The sequence below is a fragment of the Carlito syrichta genome, unplaced genomic scaffold, assembly GCF_000164805.1.
Source record: "Carlito syrichta isolate Samal-C Ts95f unplaced genomic scaffold, Tarsius_syrichta-2.0.1 Scaffold315198, whole genome shotgun sequence".
NCBI lineage: Eukaryota > Metazoa > Chordata > Mammalia > Primates > Tarsiidae > Carlito > Carlito syrichta.
The window spans coordinates 217949-238688 of record NW_007259294.1 but is presented as its reverse complement, the minus strand read 5'-3'; the positions used below and the strand labels follow the sequence as shown (position 1 = coordinate 238688).

At 49.5% G+C, this 20740-nt stretch overlaps 1 protein-coding gene across 1 annotated transcript in view; it reads left to right on the top strand.

The window, feature by feature from the left end:
• Positions 1–11659, top strand: part of STX8 (syntaxin 8) — a 285159-nt gene extending 273500 nt beyond the window's left edge. The window contains exon 8 of the mRNA XM_008072461.1: positions 11484–11659. Within this exon, the coding sequence (XP_008070652.1) occupies positions 11484–11551 (68 nt within the window). The 3' untranslated portion in view covers positions 11552–11659. The remainder of the gene's footprint in view (positions 1–11483) is intronic.
• Positions 11660–20740: the final 9081 nt, after the last annotated feature.

Genomic DNA, 20740 nt, shown 5'->3' with positions numbered 1-20740 from the left:
CATTTGTTGAGTAAACATTTATTGTGCAGCTCAATGTGTGATGTATAACAAGTATATAAAGTGCCTAGCACCTGTTGTTATGGTGATGGACATGACTCTTGTTAGAAGCACCGTGATGGTAGGTATAATGTGCATTCTCCTGGGACCTGCCTGAAGCAGCCCCCAGTAGGCCCCATACACAGTGTGCCCCGGGAAGGAGGGGTCTCCAGCAGAAAGGCTCAAAGCCACTAGTGTGGCCCGTACAACCGGATAGTGTTCACTCTATTTCCAGAGGGTGAGCTCTCCTGCCCAGATCTTTGCTTGAGGTCCCTTTTGCCCCAGAACTAGAGCACATCTCTTACTTGGACTCTTCAGAACAACAGCATTCACAATGAATACTTGTAAAATAACAGTATATATGACTGTGAAAGCATTTGGTCTCTGGGAAAGCCTCTTACTGGTGACAGCTATTTCTGTCAGGACCTCAGTCCTTTTAGAGTAAGGTGATGCAACTCCAGTCCTGATGCCCTCTGGAGTCACACCTTTGAACTGTCCTCACAAGACTAAACTAATGAAGCGAAACTGTGCTCATGTTCCTCTTATGTTTTTCCAAATAACGAGAAACAAATAGCTATTTTTGCTGATGATCTCTCAACTAAAACCTTGATTGTAAGTAAGAGGAGATGACTTTGCCTCATTTAGGTTAAAAAACATGTAATTTATCGGAGTGATGCGTTACTTGCAAGAACCCAAGGCATAATTGAGTCAACCAAGTTTAAGGAAGAGTCAGAACAAAGGAAGGGTCCAGGACCTTCCTGCTAAGGGCATGGCCCACCTCTCTTGAGTGTTATCATTACTGTCTCTGAGTCCCAGCTGTGCTCAGTTCAAAACCCAAACTACCTAAGAAGAGAATCTGGTTGACCCCAGCTGTGTGTACGGAGACAGAGTCAAGTTGAACAGGCATGGCACTGGACCACTCCAGTAATATGCTGTTTGGAGGTTTCTTGGAACTTAGTGACTCAATTCAGATCTACCCAGTAGCCTTTTGCATCTTGGTCTTTTAACAAATTGGATGGATAAACATTTGATGTATTAACAAGCATAATCTTGATAGCTATACCTCTCTGCCCTGCCTTTCTCTACTTATGTTAGAACTTTGGTGGCAGAACTTTGGAATTGCCTCACCAAGTGTCCCTAACTGGTGCCAGGTGATGTATCCCCATCCGAACAGGACAGATGAAGAGGTTTGTAATGGGGAATCCATAGCCTGACTGGAACTATCCAGAAATCTTTTGACAGTCAAGAGGGAATTGTCAAAACAAGATATCCATAACAGAATTCCTGACTGTCTTTTCAAAGACACTTGAATTTCTGCCAGACTCCAGACAGATTCACATTCCCAGGGGTAATATGCAGTGCAACAAGGGGATATTCCTTAGCAAATATTAGTGCACTAGAGAATTGGCATTAAATTATTGATTTGACAACTCATAATATGCTGCTTTCAATTGCTGATATGAAGGATTATCTATTTATAATTGAATTCCGCTGTCGACTTGTGGTGATTGCTGAGCTTAACTTATTTCAGGGAAGGGAAATGAATAACACTTTAAGAACACAAATGGGGCCTAGAAACTATTCAGCACTTTGTGTGCAGGAAGTGACAATCATGGCTGAGTTTTTACATATTCCCTCTAAAGAACAACTATCATATGTAGAGTTTTGTGTTTGATTTGGGGGTGAGTAGGATGGGGTTGATTTTTGTTTCTCTCATGAGACCGGCAGACCCATAAAGAGCCAAATGAGCAGCTTTGTACCCACTGGACCTCATGCTTAGTAGCCACTCAGTAAACACTTGTTGAGTTCAGTGTGGGTGTGGGTAAGTTTCCTTCTCTTGGGTCAGTCTTATCCAGGGCAATGATCTGATTCAACATCGGGACTTCACTAGCAAGTCTGACCTGACTAACCCTGGCCAATAAGATGAGCTCTCATGTGGGGTCTCCACTGCCCGGGTGGTGGCCTCACCACGGCCCCGTGGCTATGACTGTGGCTACATAGCTACCTGACTCTGGCCAGGTGCTCTGCCCTGTCTCTTGAGGTCTTAACTCTTTTTAATTTCCTGTTTCTAGACTAGTCCTTTTTTTCTCTCATCCCAGCCCCCACTCCTTCCAGGTCACCTTCCTCTGATTCCTACTTCCTGCTGAGAGCACTCTTGCTCTCTCTGGCCCCCAGATGTCTCTCTCTACACTTCCCCCCCCCAACAGTTGCCACCTTTTTTTAGAGGAGATTCTTTCCACAGTTCTTTGTTTCTGCATAGCATTACCTCCTGATGGCATGGGGCAGGCTGGGGCTAGCAAGGTGATGCTCTCCAGATGGGCGCTTGGCCTTCAGGGGAAAGGGCTGAGTTGCCAGGGTAAGAAAGGTGCCTCTCTCCTTCCAATGTCACCTCAGTGCTAAATCTAGCCCAGACACACTCTGCACTGACCTGGCCACTCCAAAGAGTCCCCCAGAAAAGACCAAGCTACTTTTCAGAAGAATGAGCCAACATCTAATCATCATCAGCCATATGTGTCAGGCCTTGGACTGTCGTAAAACATCATGTAATTCTCCCGTGACCCCTGAGGAAGCCAGAACACAGAGGTATAGGGGAACTTGCTCACAGAGGCTCAAAAGCATCCCAGCTGGACTATGCAGGCCCTTCCCCTTCCCACCATCCTGTGTTTCCAGACCATGATCTTGTCTAAAGGAAGAGACTAGCTATTATATTCAGTCAGTCAATGTGTCACAAAACTGAGATAAAATTAAGACCTGACTCAACCTGTAGTCCCAGCACTTTGGGATGCCGAGGCAAGTGGATTGCCTGAGCCTGTGGATTCAAGATCAGCCTGGACAACTCGGCGAGACCTCGTCTCTACGATAAATCAAAAATTAACTGGGCGTGCTATCATGCGTCTGTAGTTCCGGCTACTTGGAAGGCCTGAGTCCAGCAGGTCGACGCTCGGGTGTCCGTAAGTGTGCCATTGCACTCCAGCCTAGGCGACAGGAAAGAGAAAACAACCCCAAAAAACTACTGACTTCCTAGGCATACTGTGAGGATTCAGTTAGACAAAGTACATAAAACTTGTAGAACTGGCACTTAATAAACGGTAGGTCTGCTGATAGTAATTATTACTCCTTGAATAGCCCTGGTCTGAGAAGGATACCCTGTGATGGCAGATGCTCCATAAATATCCCACAACAAAGCCAGACTCTCATTTTAACAACAGGCATCAAATGTCATTCTCTCCAAAGAGAAAGAAGAGGAGCAAAAATAGAGGGACACCTGGGTGGCATTTAGTGTGGAAACAGAGAGAGCAATTCTCGCCGAGGCCCAGCGTGATGACGGGTGTCCAGGAAAGGTTGGAAGTTCATGGCTGAATGTCTGGCAGCATCCGTGTCGGTTATTAGCTACAGGAAGGGCAGCTGTGCTGGGCGGGATGCTGGCAACGGACAACAGGCAGGCAGAGCTAGTCAGCGGACACCAGGTGAGAGAGGCCGTGAAAGACCCAGATGCAAGAACCTGTGACGAAGTGGAGGTCAGAGCAGGGGCACCAGCTGAGAACGGAGTCACAGGCAAGGGGAGAAGGTTAAGGCAAACCAGAAGGGCCCTGACATTATAATACGTTCAGCTGCATGGGAGAAGGGGCAGAGAGGAACCCAGGGGCCGAGAAGCCCAGGCAGTCTGGTTAGACTGTACAAATAATAATAATGGCAGTGACAATGGAAATAATAATAGCAGCATACCAAGAACCGAAGTCAAAAATAAGAAGACTGTTATGCCATTAGGTACATGTGTACTCAGAAAGTTTCATAGGATTCAAATCCCACGTTATTCTCACAAAAGGCCATGAGGCTAGTAGGGAAACAATTTTCCCTAATTTATAGGTAAGAAAATGGGGACTCAAGTTAGGCAGATGAAGAGAAAAGCCAAGACTCCTCAGGTCTAAACCATTTCACATGCCCTCCAGAGAGCCCAGAAAGGCAGCAGGCCAGTAGCAGGCCCAGCTCTGGGCAAATGCCATAGTCTCTGAGAGGAAGCAATTGAGAGCTCAGCTTGATTTGGGGAGCTGGGAGGTCAGGATGGGAGGAGGCAACCTGGGTGGCCACAGACATCCTGCAGGACGAAGGTGGCAAACCAGAGTGTGACACACAAGTGCAGCCCAGTGTAACTCTTCAAAGAATCACATCACCAGGCAAAACATCAGCCACCAGATAGAATCTTATTTATTTATTTGAGTTGGAGTCTCACTCCATTGCCCAGGCTGGAGTGCAGTGGCACACTCACAGCCACCCCAGTGTCGACCTGCTGGGCTCCTGCTATCCTTTTGCCTCAGCCTTCCAAGTAGCTGGAACTACAAGCACGTGCTGCCACGCCTGGCCAGTTTGTGATTTATTGTAGAGATGAGGTCTCGCCAAGTTGCCCGAGCTGGTCTCGAACCTGTGGGCTCAGGCAATCCACTCACCTTGGGCTCCCAAAGTGCTGGGATTACAGGCTGAGACACTGAGCTCGGCCAAAAGTCAGTATTTTTTAATCTTGTTTTACAAATGGTGGAGCCGAACTTCAGAGAGTTAAAACTTTCCCAGCCAGGCATGGTGGCTCACACCTATAATCCCACGCTTTGGGAGGCTGAGGTAGGAGGATAACTTGAGGCTAGTTTGAGACCAGCCTGGGCAATACAGGGAGACTTTGTCTCTACAATAAAAACCAAAACAAAACAAAAAAAACCTTCCTAGTCAGTGGCAGATTTGAAGTCAAGTCTCCTTGACTGGAAAATCTGCCCCTTCTACCATATCAGATGATCCCTGCTTTTAGAGACCCTATGACCTAAGGGAAGAAATATTAATAAACAGTACAAGAGCCTAAAGATGGAAGACAGTCATTTAAGAACAACTTTGCTATAAATGCTTCTCAAACTCCAGGAGAAGCCATATCCAAATGGGCTGAGCCATCTTTATGGAGGAAGTGGAATCTGAGCTGAGACTTCAGCCCTGCAGTGGTTGAAAGTGGTTGAAAGCTTCACAGCCCTGCAGTGCAGTGAAGCTCCAGGCAGAGGGGAGTGGGCAGAGGGTGTAAGATGTGCTGAGGAGACGAAGCAGCCCCTGGAACTGCGGAGGAAGGCCGGTCCACTAAACAGGAAAGCTCGCAAGGATGGTTGGGCGCCAAGCTAAGAACAAAACCAAGCTCAGAAAACCACAGAAGACTTCTACCCGATGTTTAATGGAAGCTTTGTTTGGGGGAAATTAAAATGTAGCACTGTGAGTGAGATTGATTCAAGAGGAGCGAGACCAGAGGTAGGTCTGATCTCTCTCCCCACCACCAGGGTCTGGCTTCCCCCAGCCCAGCTGAGCAGCCAGGCCAGTGGCAGAGGGGCTGCTTGTGTCACACCCCGTGGCCTCCGGCAGAGCACACACAGCCGGAGTGGGCAGGTCGAGGCAGAGACCTCAGGGTGGCCACCATTCTCTACCGTTCAGTCTGAAAATCAGAATGTAAACACGCTCACCTCTGCACGGCGTCTACTCTTTTCTTAGCTTATTTGCCCAGCCATGGGATTAAAGGGAACATTTACATGAACTTTTAAAAACAAATATTTCAGTTTTGTCTCTTCTGCTCATTCCCCATCTCAGCTTAGGCATCACTGCAAAGAATCTGTTTGATCAGTGAGAACCCACTGGTTAATACATAAGCAAATGTCAGTTATTGACAGGCACAGCTGGGAAAAAATCCACAGCCAACTATGGGAGTCATCTCTAAGTGTCCTGCGTGCATCTCTAGAGTTTATTAGCTTCAGGGACTTGTTGGTCCTGACTCTTCTGGTGTGAAACGCAAGGCAGAAGATAAAAATGCGCATTTTGGTTCATGCCATCAAGCAGGTAGGATGGCTTTTCTCCTGACAAACCAGACAAAAAGACTTCTGGAGAAATCATCCGTCATCCCTCCTACCTTTCCACCCACCCTGCCCCTCTCCTCTCCCATCACGCTGACCTCTCACACCCACCTGCAGCTACAGGGCAGAGTGGCGGGCCAATACAGAGAACCACTCTTACTCTCTCAAGAAAAGTCGGCCTCCGTATTTCCTCTCCTCATGTCAGTAAGGACTAAGGGCTGTTACCTACACCCAACTGTGGTGGGGTGTTGGCAGCACAGGCTTCGTAATTTGCCGGTTTCCAGTGTTTCACTGGAAAAAAGTATGGACCATGACTCCAGATGAACAATCTTCAGAAAACACAACACCGTTCCTGAGAGACTGTGTTTAATATCCTTTCCCAGTTTGAAAAGGAGTTTGTTTTCTTACATCTTTTTTTAATTGCCATGAGCTGGACTTGTAAATATTGTAAGTGGTTGAGTAATACTCATCTGGTAAACTGACCAGAGGAAATGGACATTTTTTTCCACTCTTGTAACCCTGGCATCCCATGCCCGCCCCTGAAAGGGACTCTTGAGTTTTGGAAGGGAAAATCTGCCTTGCCAGGTGCCAGTGGGGCCAGGGCAGGAGCGAGGGAAGCTCGGAGGAACGATCCTGCAGGCAGGAGCCGCGCCAGGTGTGCCGTGCTGGGACTGGGGAGAGAGCATTCATTGTCTGAGAAGCTGGCAGGGTCCCAGAAGTTCAACTGTCTTTCCTCATTCTGAAATGTCAGACGTTTCCTTAGCTGGGGGATGGATGAGTAGACCCCCTGAGGCTTAAGCACTATTCTGAGGCTGAAGAAGTAGGTCCTCTCTCTCACACGTGACTGAGTGAGATGAGCGTACTTCCCACGTCCACCCCGCAGGAGGGTCCCCTGCAGGCTTGAGGCTGGGGCCACTTTTCTATGGCAGGAGGGTTGGAAGCTCTTCCCTGCCTCTGTCTTCAGGAAATATCAAACCCTCTGTGGTTATGTGTGGTGGTGTTTTTTCTAAATGGTGCCTTCTAGTGATACTTACTGAAATATTTGTAGATGAAAAATGTCTGGGATTTGCTTCAAAATAATACACTGGAGACAGGGAACAGGTAAGGGTATACATAAAACCAGACTGGCCATGAATTGATCCTTGTTAAAGCTGAGTGATGAGTTCATCACAGTTCAGTATAGTCTTTAGTCTGCTTTTGTATATGTTTAAAATGTTCCACCATAAAAAATTAAGGAAGGGGGAAGAGGGAGGGAGGGAGGGGGGAAGAAAAGAGAAGAGAATCAAAAGGGAAGCAACTCTTCAGCCCAGTTTGTCAGCCCCAAGGAATCTGGGCTACTCTCCCTGAAAAAGCCCACACTCTGTCGCTCTACATGGGCCTCTAGACAGGTATAGAGAAGGGGTACAAGCATGAGCAGGGGTCTAGCCCACCTGGATTTCATTTCCAGCTGTAGGGCCTTAGGTAGGACAGTTTAACCTTCCAGAACCTCAGCTTCCTCATATATAAAGCAGAGATGAGAGTTATTTGTTGCGGAGAATTAGGTGAAGCCGTATACCCATAGCATTCAGCGCAGAACCTGGCATGTGGAGATATCCTGTGTGCTCTGTGGCTCAGCTATCCCTAGCTTTAAAGACATTAACCCGGTTACTCTTTCTGAAATGTCCTTCAGAGGAGAGAGACTCCATTCATAGGTGCCAGAGCTGTGATCACATTCCAAGAAAGCTGAAGTTCTTTCAGAGAAAGGCTATGGTGATAAGGTAGATAAACACCTTTTCTTTGACCGAAAGAATCCCAAAGGCTGCAGTGGGCTTTTGCTTATCACTGTCACCTGCCATCTTAAAATGACCTCTTCAGTTGACCCTCAGCGCCTACCCATTTACTTAAACCTGTTGAAAATCTCCTCCCAAAGGACTCCTGTTTGCTCTGAAAGGGCTTAGACTATAAAAACCGTATTTGTCATTGCTCTTAAAGTCCCCCTTTTCATCTCCAGACAAGAACCCAGTTTATCACATCTTATCAACTCACTATCTAAGGTGTCCGTTGCCGAAGTGCATGTTCATTTTCAAGAGGTTGTGTGCCCCCTGCCATACTTTTACTGGGTCACGTTTTGTCTAATTCACAGTTTCTGTGGTAGAAAAATTAGCAGCTTTTAAAGAATCGCTGTGTTAATAATGGTTCCAGTGACAAAGACACCATTCTGCTTAAACTGTGCTGTCTGCTGAACCTGTTCCCTGTCTCCAGTGTATTCTCTGTGACCTGAGAGCTTTTCTCTGTCTCGTTGGTGTCTCCGCATTATTTGTTGGTCAATATTGACCTTTTGGAATTTTCCTGTTAAGTGACCTCCTTGACACCTTTTTCTGAGCTTCTTCCTCCTACTGACTACTTCTCCTGTGCCTTTCTTATTGTCTCTTCCAAAAATTTAATATATGTGTTCATTTATTATATAACTTCTTTTGTGTGCTAGACTCTTCTCTAGGTTCTGGGGGTATGACAGTGAACAAGAAGGCATCATCCCTGCTGCTGACACTCCTGTGCCAGGGAGTAACAGATAGTAACTAAGTACCCAAGTCACGATTGAATAAGGGTTCCCATGGAGACTTAGAGGGTCAAAGAGAGCACAGTTAACTAGAAGGCAAGAAGAGTTCCTTGAGGAAGTGCCACACTGATTTTGGGGGGATTAACCAGGCCAAGAGCCGGGAGCTCTCGGACAGAAAGGGCAGAGTGTGTATAAGCCAGAAGCAGTGAGGAGCACATCGGAGGTGTCAAAGACAGCTCGATTGACTGGAGCACAGGACATGATGTGTGGCTGGGGGGCACAGGGCCTCCAAGGCCATCATAAAATTTGAATCTCAGCTTTAGCTCTTGGAGGGCTTTAAGTGAGGGGTGACCTGATCTCAACAGCTTGCTCCAGTTCCACTGGAATGCATGGACAGAGGAACACGCGAGGCTGGCCAGTCAGTTACCGCAGGGTTCCATGTCAGGGATGACAGTGATTGTCCATGCCCTGAAGCCTCTTTCCTTGGATTTCAGGCTTGGCGTGTATAAACTAAAACCAGATGTGTGTGTTTCCTTCTTCCCAATCGGTGTTGCTCTTCATTCCTTTGTTCTCGTCACTTGTTCTGCTATTCCCATAATCACCCTGACTTGACAATTCAAGGTCACCTGTATTGCCTCTGCTCTGGGTCATCAGAGTGTTGACCTAGAACCCTTGCTGTGCAGGACTTCCAGGCTCAAGTGTCCTCCCAATTATAATCCTGCCGGGCCTCAGGAACAATGCCTCTTCCGAAAACACCTCTCATCCTCTCCCCGACTTCCTTAAAAACTCAGTCCCTGCCCCTTGTCTTAGGGTGAGCCCAGGCCCTGGAGTGCTGGTGATGTCTCCCACATCCCACCCCAACCTGTCTACCTCCTCCATTCCTATAATCTGATACTACACGGCATAAACCTTTCACCCCGCCAGGAACAAGTTTTCATCCAAACACCACACGTGTATCAGACCAAGTAGTAGTAGGGCTCCTGCCCAGGTGAAGCTTTTGCTCAACTGGAGATGTTTCTGGAGGCAGAAATGAATGAAAATATTTGTTCTGATTCTGGCAAGAAGATGGACTAAGATAATATTGCATGCACACCTCTTCTCACTACAAGCATCTTGTGATGCGGGATAAAATAGTATAATCCCCTCTCCCAAATGTTAATGTGTAGCTGCATTTACAAGGAGAAGAGAAATCCCTAGATGAAAGAAATGGAGAGAGAGCTGAAATCCAGAACCTTCGTGAATGAGCTGATGCTGCAGCTGGGTCGTTATCAGTCACTGTGATGCAGAGCAGGAGCCCGCAGACCTGGGTCCAGGGCCAGGTACTAAATGATATTGGCTGTGCAGACCACAGACAGCGCATCACATCTTTTACCTTTTTGACAACGCTCTAAAAATATAAAAACCATTGTTAGCTAATGGGTTGTACAAAAGCAGACCACAGCCAGATTTGGCCCATGAACTGAAGTTGGCAGACCCTTGAGTTAGAGGCTTAGGTTTATTTCCTCATGAAGATGGGGGGAAATACCTTAAGTCCCTGAGAAGAATGACTCTCCAAAGATTGCATCATCAGGGAAAGAGGCTGTATGAGGAAAACTTCACCTACCATCACAGAGAGATGACAAAGAAGCTGCCATTTATTTTTAAGTCCTTTCTCAATACTCAAAACCATGGTGTGCTATGCTTACGTGGGTCGGGTTTAAAATTTATACCATTTGATCTATTCAAGCTCTGAGGATCTGTGGGTGGAATTAAAGAAATCTGTGAACTCGAATGAAAAAGCAAATTGCATTCTTATTTTCACTGACTTCTGAGACATAGCATTTTCTTTGCTTATGAATGTAGGCAACAAACCACGGTAGTATTAGTAGTACTTATAACTCTGTCGCTGATTTACATCAAGATATAGTGCATGCATTATCTCAGAATTAAAAAGATATCTATTTTAACATATAGGGGTGTGGGGGGGGCATGCCTCTCCTGCCTGTATGGAAAGCAGGAAGAGCTAGCTGGCCTTGCTTTGCCTTTCATGGCAAAGGAGAAAGAATTAGGATTGATGATAGGGTGGTTTCCAAAGCATGGTGAGCAGTCCTGGTGGCCACACAACCATGTGACCCTATATGCGTGACTCGCCCTTCTCTTTATAAGGCATTTTCGCATACTTGTTCTCCTCTGTTCCCCACTTTCCCCTTGGAGTCTCAGAAGCTGAAGGACTCTTTTATGAGCAAACCTTTCTTGAGTGCTTGCTTTGCGGTAGCTGCCTCTGGTACCTGGTGCATGGTAAGCGCTCATTATTAAACACCAGAGAAGCCAATGTGGGAGACGTGAGCCCACTGAGCAAAGGCTGCGTTCTCTTGGGCCCCCTTCATGTGCATCGGGTAAAGGAATGGGCAGTGCTGAGTCCAGATGCACAACCCTGAGGAGGTAGGGCGAGGCTGGCCTGCTCCCCTTCGTGTTCCCCAGCCAAAAATGCTGGGAAATAAAACTAGAAAATGAGAATAAAAAGAGTATACAGGTATACACAAAAAAGTTCTTTCATCCGGAAATATTTTTAGCAGTGGGTCACATAAGCGTCTTGGACTCAAGAAGGCAAGGTGAAGCCATGTGGATAGTGGAGAAAATGGATTCCAGAATTAAAACTCTTCAGCCTTTTGCTTTATTGATGCTTCATCGGTACATAATTGGGTTGGGTAGCAGCAGCTTTCACCCTCCCCTGTGGCCCAGGCTGCAGGCAGATACTAGCCCAGCGAGGGCCAGGCCCATACATTGTCCACAGTCTTGCACTTTGGAGCACTGACACAGTTCAAGAGGCAGGGAGGGCTGTTCCCAACCTCCCTGTAGCCCCTGCCTTCTGCACCCACCTACCTGCAAAGCCAGAGTTTTGTTTCAGCTGCGCCTTGGGCTGCTGACCTCCCCTCCCTGAAGCATGAACTGAAGGCTCAGAGGGAGCAGCATGCCACTGACTGCTCTGAAGACACTTAATAAAACATGTGATGCTTTTCTGGTAGGAACTGTTAAAATAGGTATTTTCTGCTTTTCTTTTTCAGGGATGATCATGGTGATTTTATTGCTGCTTGTGGCTATTGTGGTCGTTGCAGTCTGGCCAACCAACTGATGGCCATAAAGGGACCGCCAGCCGTGACACCCACCAATAATGGATATAAGTCCAGTACACTTTTGGTACAAAACCCATGCTCTCAATAAATTCCCCCAAAGCTCTGAACTCCCGAGGTATGTTGCTTCACTGAAGGTGCATAGCTCTGTGGCTCTGGAGAGCTCCCTTGAGCATCAGGCCCAGTATGGTCCTTTTGCTTTCAACCTTGGTTGTTTTGGTGCTAGTCAGAGGTCCTCAAGTGGTCACCGCCCCATGGTTGCCAGTCGATCCCAGTCACCTCTGTAGTATTCTGAGCATCCTGGGGAATATTGAATTAATAGTTTGAAACCTCATTGTCTGCTTGGGGAAGCCATGTGTCCATATAGGAAACAAGTGTACTGTCAAGGCCACCTGTGTCCAGATGGGAAGGAGGGCTGTATGGAGGGGTGGCCATGCAGAAACGTGTCTTGAGTGTGTAACCACTACCCGCCACCCTACCCGCCCAAGTCACCCCACCAGGCTCAGCACTCCTTCTGGTTGCGCTAGCTGCCACTGCCCAGAAGTATTTCTGAGTTCTACCTTAGGAACTGCCATCAGACCTGGAAGCGCATCTTTTTCATTTCCTTGGTGATAGCAAACTCTCATTTATCAAGGCTGAGAGAGACATCTTTCTTTTTATTTATTTATTTATTTTTATGTTTTTTTGAGTTGGAGTCTCACTATGTTGCCCAGACTAAAGTGCAGTGCACGCTCCTGGCCACCGCAGCCTCGACCTGCTGGGCTCCAGCGATCCTTCCACCTCAGCCTTCCAAGTAGCTGGAACTGTAGGCGCGCACTACCATGCCCGGCTAATTTTTTTATTTATTGTGGAGATGAGGTCTCACCAAGTTGCCCAGGCGGGTCACGAACCTGCAGGCTCAGGCAGTCCACTCACCTCGGCCTCCCAAAGCGCTGGGATTACAGGCTGAGCCACTGAGCCCAGCCGAGAGAGACATCTTTCTAAGCAGCAAGAATCAAGTCTGTTGAATAAGGTAGGTGAGGTGGAAAGTGATTGGGCTGGAAAGTCCTGTATCAGGTTCAAAGAAAGCTGTGATCATGAAGTTAGGAGAACATGCCTTTATTTGGTGCTTTCCCTGGTTCCGACAGCCGTGTGTGTGTGTGTGTGCACGCGCACATGCGTGCGCGCAGTACGTATCTTAGGGAAGACAGATGGGGTGGGCAGAGGACACTAGGGGGTGGATGCCTTCTGAGTTAGAAGGGGGCAGAGGTCAAGCATCATGTGCTCTCTCCTACCTGTATAGAAAGCAGGATGGGCCAGCAGCCTTTCTTTGCTCTCCATGGCGAAAGGAAAAAGAATTAGGGTTGATGATAGGGTGGTTTCCAAAGTATGAGATCAAAGCATGAGATCTCCCTGAGAAAAAAGACAGAAGAGGCCTGTGGTAGGGAACTTAGGCCAAGTCTCTTGTGGATTTCCTCAAGAGGGCATGACTCAAAACCCCCTTTGAACAGAGACAGGCACCAGCCATGGAGCAGCCTGGCATTATTTCCTGGACTGAAGACTCTAGGCGTGCTGGGAAGACCTGGGATCCCAGAGTACAGATACTTGCCTGGCTGTAACCAGTCCTCCTCACTCCAGAGCCTAGGCCAAGGGGACACCCATCGTGGTCTCTGGCAGAAAACAGGGGGCTCTGGAAGCTCTCACGCCTGCAAGGCAATGTTCAGCCCAGAAACAGACCCATCACCTCTCAATTCACTGAACGAACCTAGTCACCTGCCTGCTCAACCATAAGGGGACCAGCAAGTGCCCAGAAGGGACAGAGCCTGAAACTTGTGGTGAATGGCCCTCTTGACAGCTGCACCAGTGACTATGGGCAAGTTACCTTCCTGTGCCTCTGCTTCCTCAGCTAGAGAATGGAAGTAAGATTTCCTTCCTACCACATAGGGGAGGTTTGGGTGAGTTGGCACATGTAAACACAGAGCCCCCTGCTTGGCTCAGCTGAAAGAAGGATTCCTCCCCTACCCCCAGTCTAAACCCAGTGGGGCCAGATGCTCTCCAAATCCAGATCTCAGAGATTCTGTCACGTGCTTCTGCCTAATAAATAGAACACACCATTGTGAGGACACGAGAGTGAACTGGTGCCCAGGAAAACGCTCTCCTTTCTGTTTGAACCCTGTTCCCTGCTGGCCTCCAGGGGCTGCTGACACATGCAGACCATTGCCTGCCTTGGGATGTTGAGGCCCTTGGAGCAAATTTAGCAGATGGCCAAAGCCAAGTAGAAACAAGAGGGTAAGGAGCAGGGGCTGCTGTGAGGACAAGCGTGTCAGGGAACAGGATTGTGAAGGGAGAGAGAGGAAAGGGAAGCAGGTTGTTGCAGGTGCACATGATCCTGTAGGATAAGGGCCACACTGGATAGGGCCAAGGGCTTGGGATGCATTTCCTCATCGGGGTGGGCAGTTGCTAATGGATCACCCAGTGGACGACCAGGAATCTGCAAGCCACATCTTCCAGTCTTCTGTGAAACCCCAAATCTGTGCAAACAGTGTCTCCTTGGAGTCCCCCCACTTTGGGACTCAGGGGAGTTGGCACTGATGGTCTGTGTGACTTTCTCACCTCCTCTTGACTTGCTCAGCATGGAGCCCCGGCAACTTATGGGGCATCTTTGAACCCAAGCCACGGAGTTCTGGCTCAGTCACACTAAAAGGCCTTTCACGCTTTCACAGAGAGTAGGGACATGCCAAGAAGCAGCAAGACCCCAGCTCCCTTAGTGCTCCTCACCTTAGGAAATGGCAAGCCATACCCAAGTGGCTGGGAGGTGCCCCTTTTGGGATCTGCTGCCTCAAGAGCCACCCTAGAGTCGTGTGGCTAATGTAAAGCTGGCATTCTCCCACATGGCTTGCAAGACCTGCTTTTCCCCCTCCAAGCCACCCACAGTGAGTGCTCTGGAGCTGGTGGGGTGAGCCTTAAGACCTCACTCCAAGCGTAAAGAGAGAGGCAAGTCACGGCCTCAGCACCCATCAGCCCAAGTGCTTTTTCAGTGAAAATAAACTTGATTAAAATAACAGTATAAGTATTGTTTAACTTAACTGATTATTAATTGTAAGCATTTTAACTCTGGATACCATATAAAGAAATCCAGATATCTGGGTACCATGGGTACTGTGTTCCATTTGGACTTCATTATTATTGACTGGAACTAAACCTTAGCTGTCATTAGCTCCAGGCTCCTTTCAAAGACCTGCAGGGCTCTGGCCCCGGACACAACTTCTACCAGTCATCTTTGGTGTTGATACCAAAAATCCATGTGCTGCTTCTCCCATTGCCCGCAGCCTTCCTGCCTGGCAGGAAGTGCGGTTTTTCCCTGAGCCCAGATCCCTTGGAACTTTCCTTCTACAAAGCTGCACAGAATTCCCAACTGCCCATCTGCTTCCAGAACTGTCGGGCTTACTCCTGACTAGTCAGAGAAAACTGCCAGCCAGCAGTGTAGCAGCATTTTTCCTCCTGGTGGGGAGAGAGTGCCTTAGCCTCCTTAGAATCGCATTCCCAGCTTCTTCAGATCCGAGCGACACTGACAACTGTAGCACAGACTAAAGATGATCTCTTATCTAGCTGGATTCTCTAACCCAGCCCTGCTAAAGTTAAGTGGATATCCCCCCTTGTTTTAAAAAGGGGGCTAAGACTCGCCTTCGCTCTGATTGCTTCGTATAGTTTCACAGTCTTCCTCCCAGCTACATGCCAGTAACAAAAGGCATTGACCTCTTTCCAGCAGTGACTTGCTGTCCCGCTGAGTCTCCAGCTTGATCAAGCAGCGAGTGTGACCCATCCATACACTCCATTTCTCACTGGCTCTCTCCATCCTTTCACTCCCTGTTTTTCTTGGCCTATTTTTTATATGTCTTTATTTAGTCTTTTTAAAAGCATAGAAAGAGATGTCTGCTTAACAGAATCTGAAACCTGAAGTGTCTGCCACAAGTGGGCATCCATGTCGAGCACTGTCTCTGGGAGGTGGGTTGAGGGGGAGAGACAGGGCAGGGAGGACCTGAGAAATACGTGGGCCTCCCTGACAGCAGGCTGTGATGGTGGGCAGACCCTGTGAGGCTCTGATGCTGGGTTTTTTGCTAGACTTTGCTAGCGCTTGGGTCTCTGATGAGGCTCACTCAGCTTCCTTGTGCCTCAGCAGTCCAGTTTTTAAAATGGGCTTTTCCCACCACCTTGGACCAGTACTTAGCAGTGACCTAGTTTATTTCCTGCATTGAATCTGGCAGATGTCGATGCCTTCTTCCCAACTGGAACATAAGGGCCCAGGAGGCATTGGGGCTGTTTATAGTCCATGTTCTAATATGTGTCTGATCAACAGTATGCCTCCTTCAGGCGTCAGGCAGAGCTGTAAGCCACCAGCCCAGGGCCTGACTGTGGTGGAGTCCCAAAGGAAACTTCGCACTCATAGGCAGGCACAGACATTTTTTTTTTTTTTTAAGACAGAAATAAAGCCATCTCATGCAAGTCCTTGACAGCGAGACCCTTGACCTCAAATGACCAAAGGTGAGACTCATCACAGAACTCTGAGCCCCAGGCTCTTAGTCCTGCTGGGTCTCAGTGGGTCTTAAGTCCTGCATATAGTCCGACCGCCCTGGGGAGTGCCTGAGACTACAGAAAAGGCTTGCTTTCTCTTCGGCCTGTCCAGCCAACTGAGACTTGTATCCTCTCCGAATTCATCCACTGTCAGGCACTATCATTCCAGCAGGGACTCAAATGTGAGATGTAATGGGACACCAGAGACCACTCATGTATCTACCTGCCCTGGCTTTGACCCCTGACTCCCGAACTTCGGAGCCAGACCTGACAGGTGGTGCCGGACCAGTTTCTTCCCGAGCAGAAGCTAAAGGCATCTCCAGCGAGCAATCCAGGCAGCCAGGAAAGGGCTTCCTATGCCTTCGAAAGAAGGGCCAGTTCAGTCTGCGTTGCTGAGGGGCTAGACCAGGCCTGTTGCTGAGACTTGTCTTAAAAACAGCTGGGTGCAGAAATTATAGCTTCCTGGTGACGATCGGCCCCACTTTGCATGGCAACACAACATGTTCCTAATGACTGAATTGTTTATTTAATAAAGAAATCACAACCATTTGGACGTTTAAATATAGCCTCTCAGAAACCCAGTGAGCTCAGCTCCCGGTGGCTGTGTGGTGCTGGCACTGGCCCAGTCTCTGCACTGCACGAAGCCTTTAGCAATGGTTTGAAAAAAAACTCTTTTGCAAGATCTCCTGAGTTTCGCTAACCCTGTTGGATTTTCTTGTGAGTCTTTACTTGGCTTTGAATAGAAAAAACTGGTTATGTAAAAGCAGAAACGGTGTGCAGGTTCCTTCCTAATGAAATGAAAGGTCAGAGGTTGCTCTCTGCCCTGCTACTGCAGGTAGGGCCATTGGGAGGGAACTCCCTTTTCCTTGTCCCCTAGTTTCATCTTTTTCTTAGATTCCAGGGTGGTTTCTTAGGGACTGAAATACAGATTGTCCTAATCATGAGAGAGCCTTTTAGCTCAAAGTAGCATTCAGAGCCAGCAAGCTTCTAGGACCTTCCAAGCAGAGCTGCCCTCTTGCTGCCTTTGAGGGTACTAGGCTCTGTCTTGTCGGAAGTTCTTTGGCTAGAGGCCATATTCCTTAAGTTACCCAAAGACTCCTGCCTCCCCACATGCCCACCACCCATAGCCCAGGCCACCAATCAAGACTGGGAGACTGAGCACAGTGTATAAGAGTTTATTTAATGATATCTGAATTTAGTTCTATCATGTGGGGCCCACGTTACAAGTTCCATCTGGGTCCATTACAACTCTATCCAAAAAAAAAAGGAAAGAAACTTTAAAAAAGAAAATCCACAACTTTTTTCATGTCATTAAATATATTCATATATAATAACCATAATATATTAGTATGCATTGGAAAGGGCACTGACCCAAACAATACGTCATGGTCACAACTAAACATTTACAATTCGGAGTGAACAGAAATCCCAAACAGGGAGCTGAGGGAGGGTGGGAAGTGCATTAGGGAGCAGGGAAGGGAAGGGATGGCCAGTGACACTGGGACTGGCTTGGCTTCTGACAGGGGGTGAGGCCCACAAGCAAACATTTCAGTACCCCTGGGTGTGCCATGGGGTCTGTCCCCATGCAGAGCCACAGGAAGATCTGTTCATGAACCGTGGCCCAGGGGCCCCATCACTCTCTGGGCTTCAGGGGCTTCCTTTAAGTGCTGAGAACCTAAACATTCTTCACTCTCCTAAAGGAACCACTTCCCAATCCCTTTGGGTCTCTTCTTGACTTCACCCTCATTCCAGCCTGCCTCATTCTAGCCCGGGCAACTCCAATAAAGTCTGCACCCATTTCCTGCATGCTACTCCTGAGGCAGAGTTCCAGGAGGTCACTACGGGCTTTGGGGCAGTGCCTGTTCTCCCTGGGCTTTGACCCCAGGCATCCCTCCCTCCCACATGGAGGGTCTTGAAGATGCTGCCTCCTGCCCTGCTTTCTAAGGGCAGAAGTTGTGGACAGAGACCATGGCCTGCAGGTGAGTCCAGGGGACAGCCCTATGTCCTGCCCTTTCCCTCCACCCCAAAATCTTCAGCGTTACTGCGTGTCAGTAAAGCAGGCACGCAGCTGTCAGGGGCACCAGACCACCCAGCTGGTAAGAGAAAGGACAACTGGGGAACCTGTTTAAAAAACAAGACTAATCTGGTATGTTTCTCTTCAGACACCTACATATCACAATTCTGGTTAATACACTCTTCAAAATCAAAATCTAGCTCCGTTTTACATCCCTTCCTAACTGTACAAACTGGAACACCTCAATTCCTGGCTCCATCTCCTGCCTGGAGTGGGGGACAGGTGGAAGAGGGGTGCTTTCCTAAGGATGGGAGTTCACCGCCGAGGCCGGTAGCTGCAAGCAGAGGAGTGGTGGGCTGGGTTCTGGCCAGGGTCCTTGAATGAGGAAGGCAACCTGTAATGTAGTGACCTCATCCCAACCTGGCTGATGTGGCCACCCCGACTGGAGACTGGTTGAGTTTTCAGCAAGATGCCTTGTTGCTTGGCAGGCACTGGCTCCGTTGCTGGGGATGCCTCGGAGACCACCAGTGCGAGCCCCTCTCCTAGCATGAGGTGAGACTCAGCCCAAGGCTTCTGGACAGGGTGGAAAAGTCATGCTGGCATAGACAAAAACAGGACAACTGCCCACAGCGTGATGCCTTTGGATGCTAATGGTACCCAGCAGACCACACCAGGACCAAGTCTGACAGCTTGGAGAAAGATCCCTCCAGCCTTCGGTGTGCAATTAGGGAAGCCAAAAACCCCTTTCCAGGGCAGTTCTGTCTTCTCCCTACCCCTGAGGCATCTCTGCCTGTCTCTCCTGAAATTCCTGCTTCACCCCGACTCTTGCTCCCACCTCTGGGGATGTTAGGAGCCGGGCCTCTACCCCAACCCAGACTCCTGTTTTCCAGGCCAGATGCCAAGGTTCTCAAGAAGCAGTAACTAGGGCTGAGGTCTCAGGGCAACTTCCCCAGGAGCTCCCCCTCCCGGCCTGCTCCTTGAATTGCATGAGTGGGCCCCAGCGCTAGAGGGCCGTGAAGGCCAGCGTGGCCCGTGGTCAGAAAGGCTGGCTCCAGGATCGGAGCCCCAGTCCCGCCACCTATCTGCAGCGTGACCTTGGGTGCGTGTACTCTGGTTTCCCGGGCAGTGAAAAAGAGGGTGAGAGTCCCTGTCCCAAGGGGTTGTCACGAGGACAAGCTGGGAGCGTGTGGGTAAAGTGCCTGGCACAGAGCAGGTGCTCAATAAATGGCAGCCACAGCGTGGGCAGAGTGGGGAGGCGGAGGGAAGCCAGACCACCGAGGAGCCGAGCTGCATACTCAGTGTGACCCTTTGAGCAGCCAAACTCCGGCAGGGAAAATGAAACCAATTTCCTGACTGAGAGGGGAGCCAGGCCTCTAATTCAGTGTGCCGGGTGTGAGGATGCGGGCCAGAGGCCCTGGGCAGTGCAGAGCGCTCAGAAAGGCAGGGAGCCAAGAGGCTCCAGGGCACAGGATTGGGTCCTGTGTGAGGCAGTCAGACCAAAAGAGGCTGCCTGCTTGAGGACAGTGTCTTGAGGACGCTTTGGAAGGAGGTCTGGACACACCGGAGTGCACAGGCAGACTCCACAGAGAGGCTAGCCACAAAGGAGTGGGCAAGGTGCTGTCCAGGCCAGATCAAGGCAGCTGTAAGGGGCAGCCCCAGCAGCCCCTGTCCCTTCCCTTGGGGGACCAAGAGTGGGGCCAACAACAGGAAACGGTCTTTGCTTCCTCGGCCAAGCAGGAGGCTGTCCCTCCTGCCCCTGCCTGCCCATGGCTCAGGCATTCTGGTACTTTGCTGAGCCAGCAAACCCCGTCCCCACTCAAGCAAGCCCTTTCCCCACGTCTGGTCCAGCCAGCTTCATGGACTGCCGGTTCCATGCCCATCCAGGCCTTTCCAGCTGTTGACATTGCTGAGGGGCCTTATGGGAGCTGATGTCATTACACAAATAGTGTCACTGCCGTAAACTCAGCCAGTGCCCCTTCCCCCTCCCCTGGAAAATGTCATAAAAGGGGCTGGTTCCAAGTTTCCAAAAAGGAAACTCTCTGGGAGGTTTTGCCTTTGCGATGCCTCCTCCAACAAGCAGCTCCAGCAAGAGGCAGCGGCCACCCGCCTTGGGCTTCTCCAGGGGTGTCCTTGGGATGGGCCAGGATGCTGGGCCAGCCCCAAGTTAGGCAGGGGTAGACACCAGCAGGGGCCTTCCTCTCCTCTCTCCACAAATGGTGAACTCCCCACCCACCCCAAAACCCCGCCCAGGAGGACCAACTCAGCAGGTGGCAGTGACCATGAGAGGCCGCAAAGAGAATGGTGGCTGGACAGGCTCCTTCCCCCTCCCCCAGTGCCTGCCAGGCCCTTTGGATGGGGCCCAGATGGTCCCAGCCGGGCATCCCGCGGGAGTTCCTGGACAGAGGGATGAGGAGAAGGGAGGGGGTTTTGTCTTTTGTGTTTGTGTTGGTGGTTTGGTCGGGCTTGCTCCAGCGCCCCCCAGGCCGCAGGCCTGAGAATTCACAGTTCTCCTCCCATCCCCTTCTCCAGAACCATCCACGAGCCGGGCCGGGGCCCCATCTGTGCGGTTCTGTGCCTGTCCCCGGGCCCCAGGGCAGGCCGCCCCAGCCCCTCCACGGCGACCCCA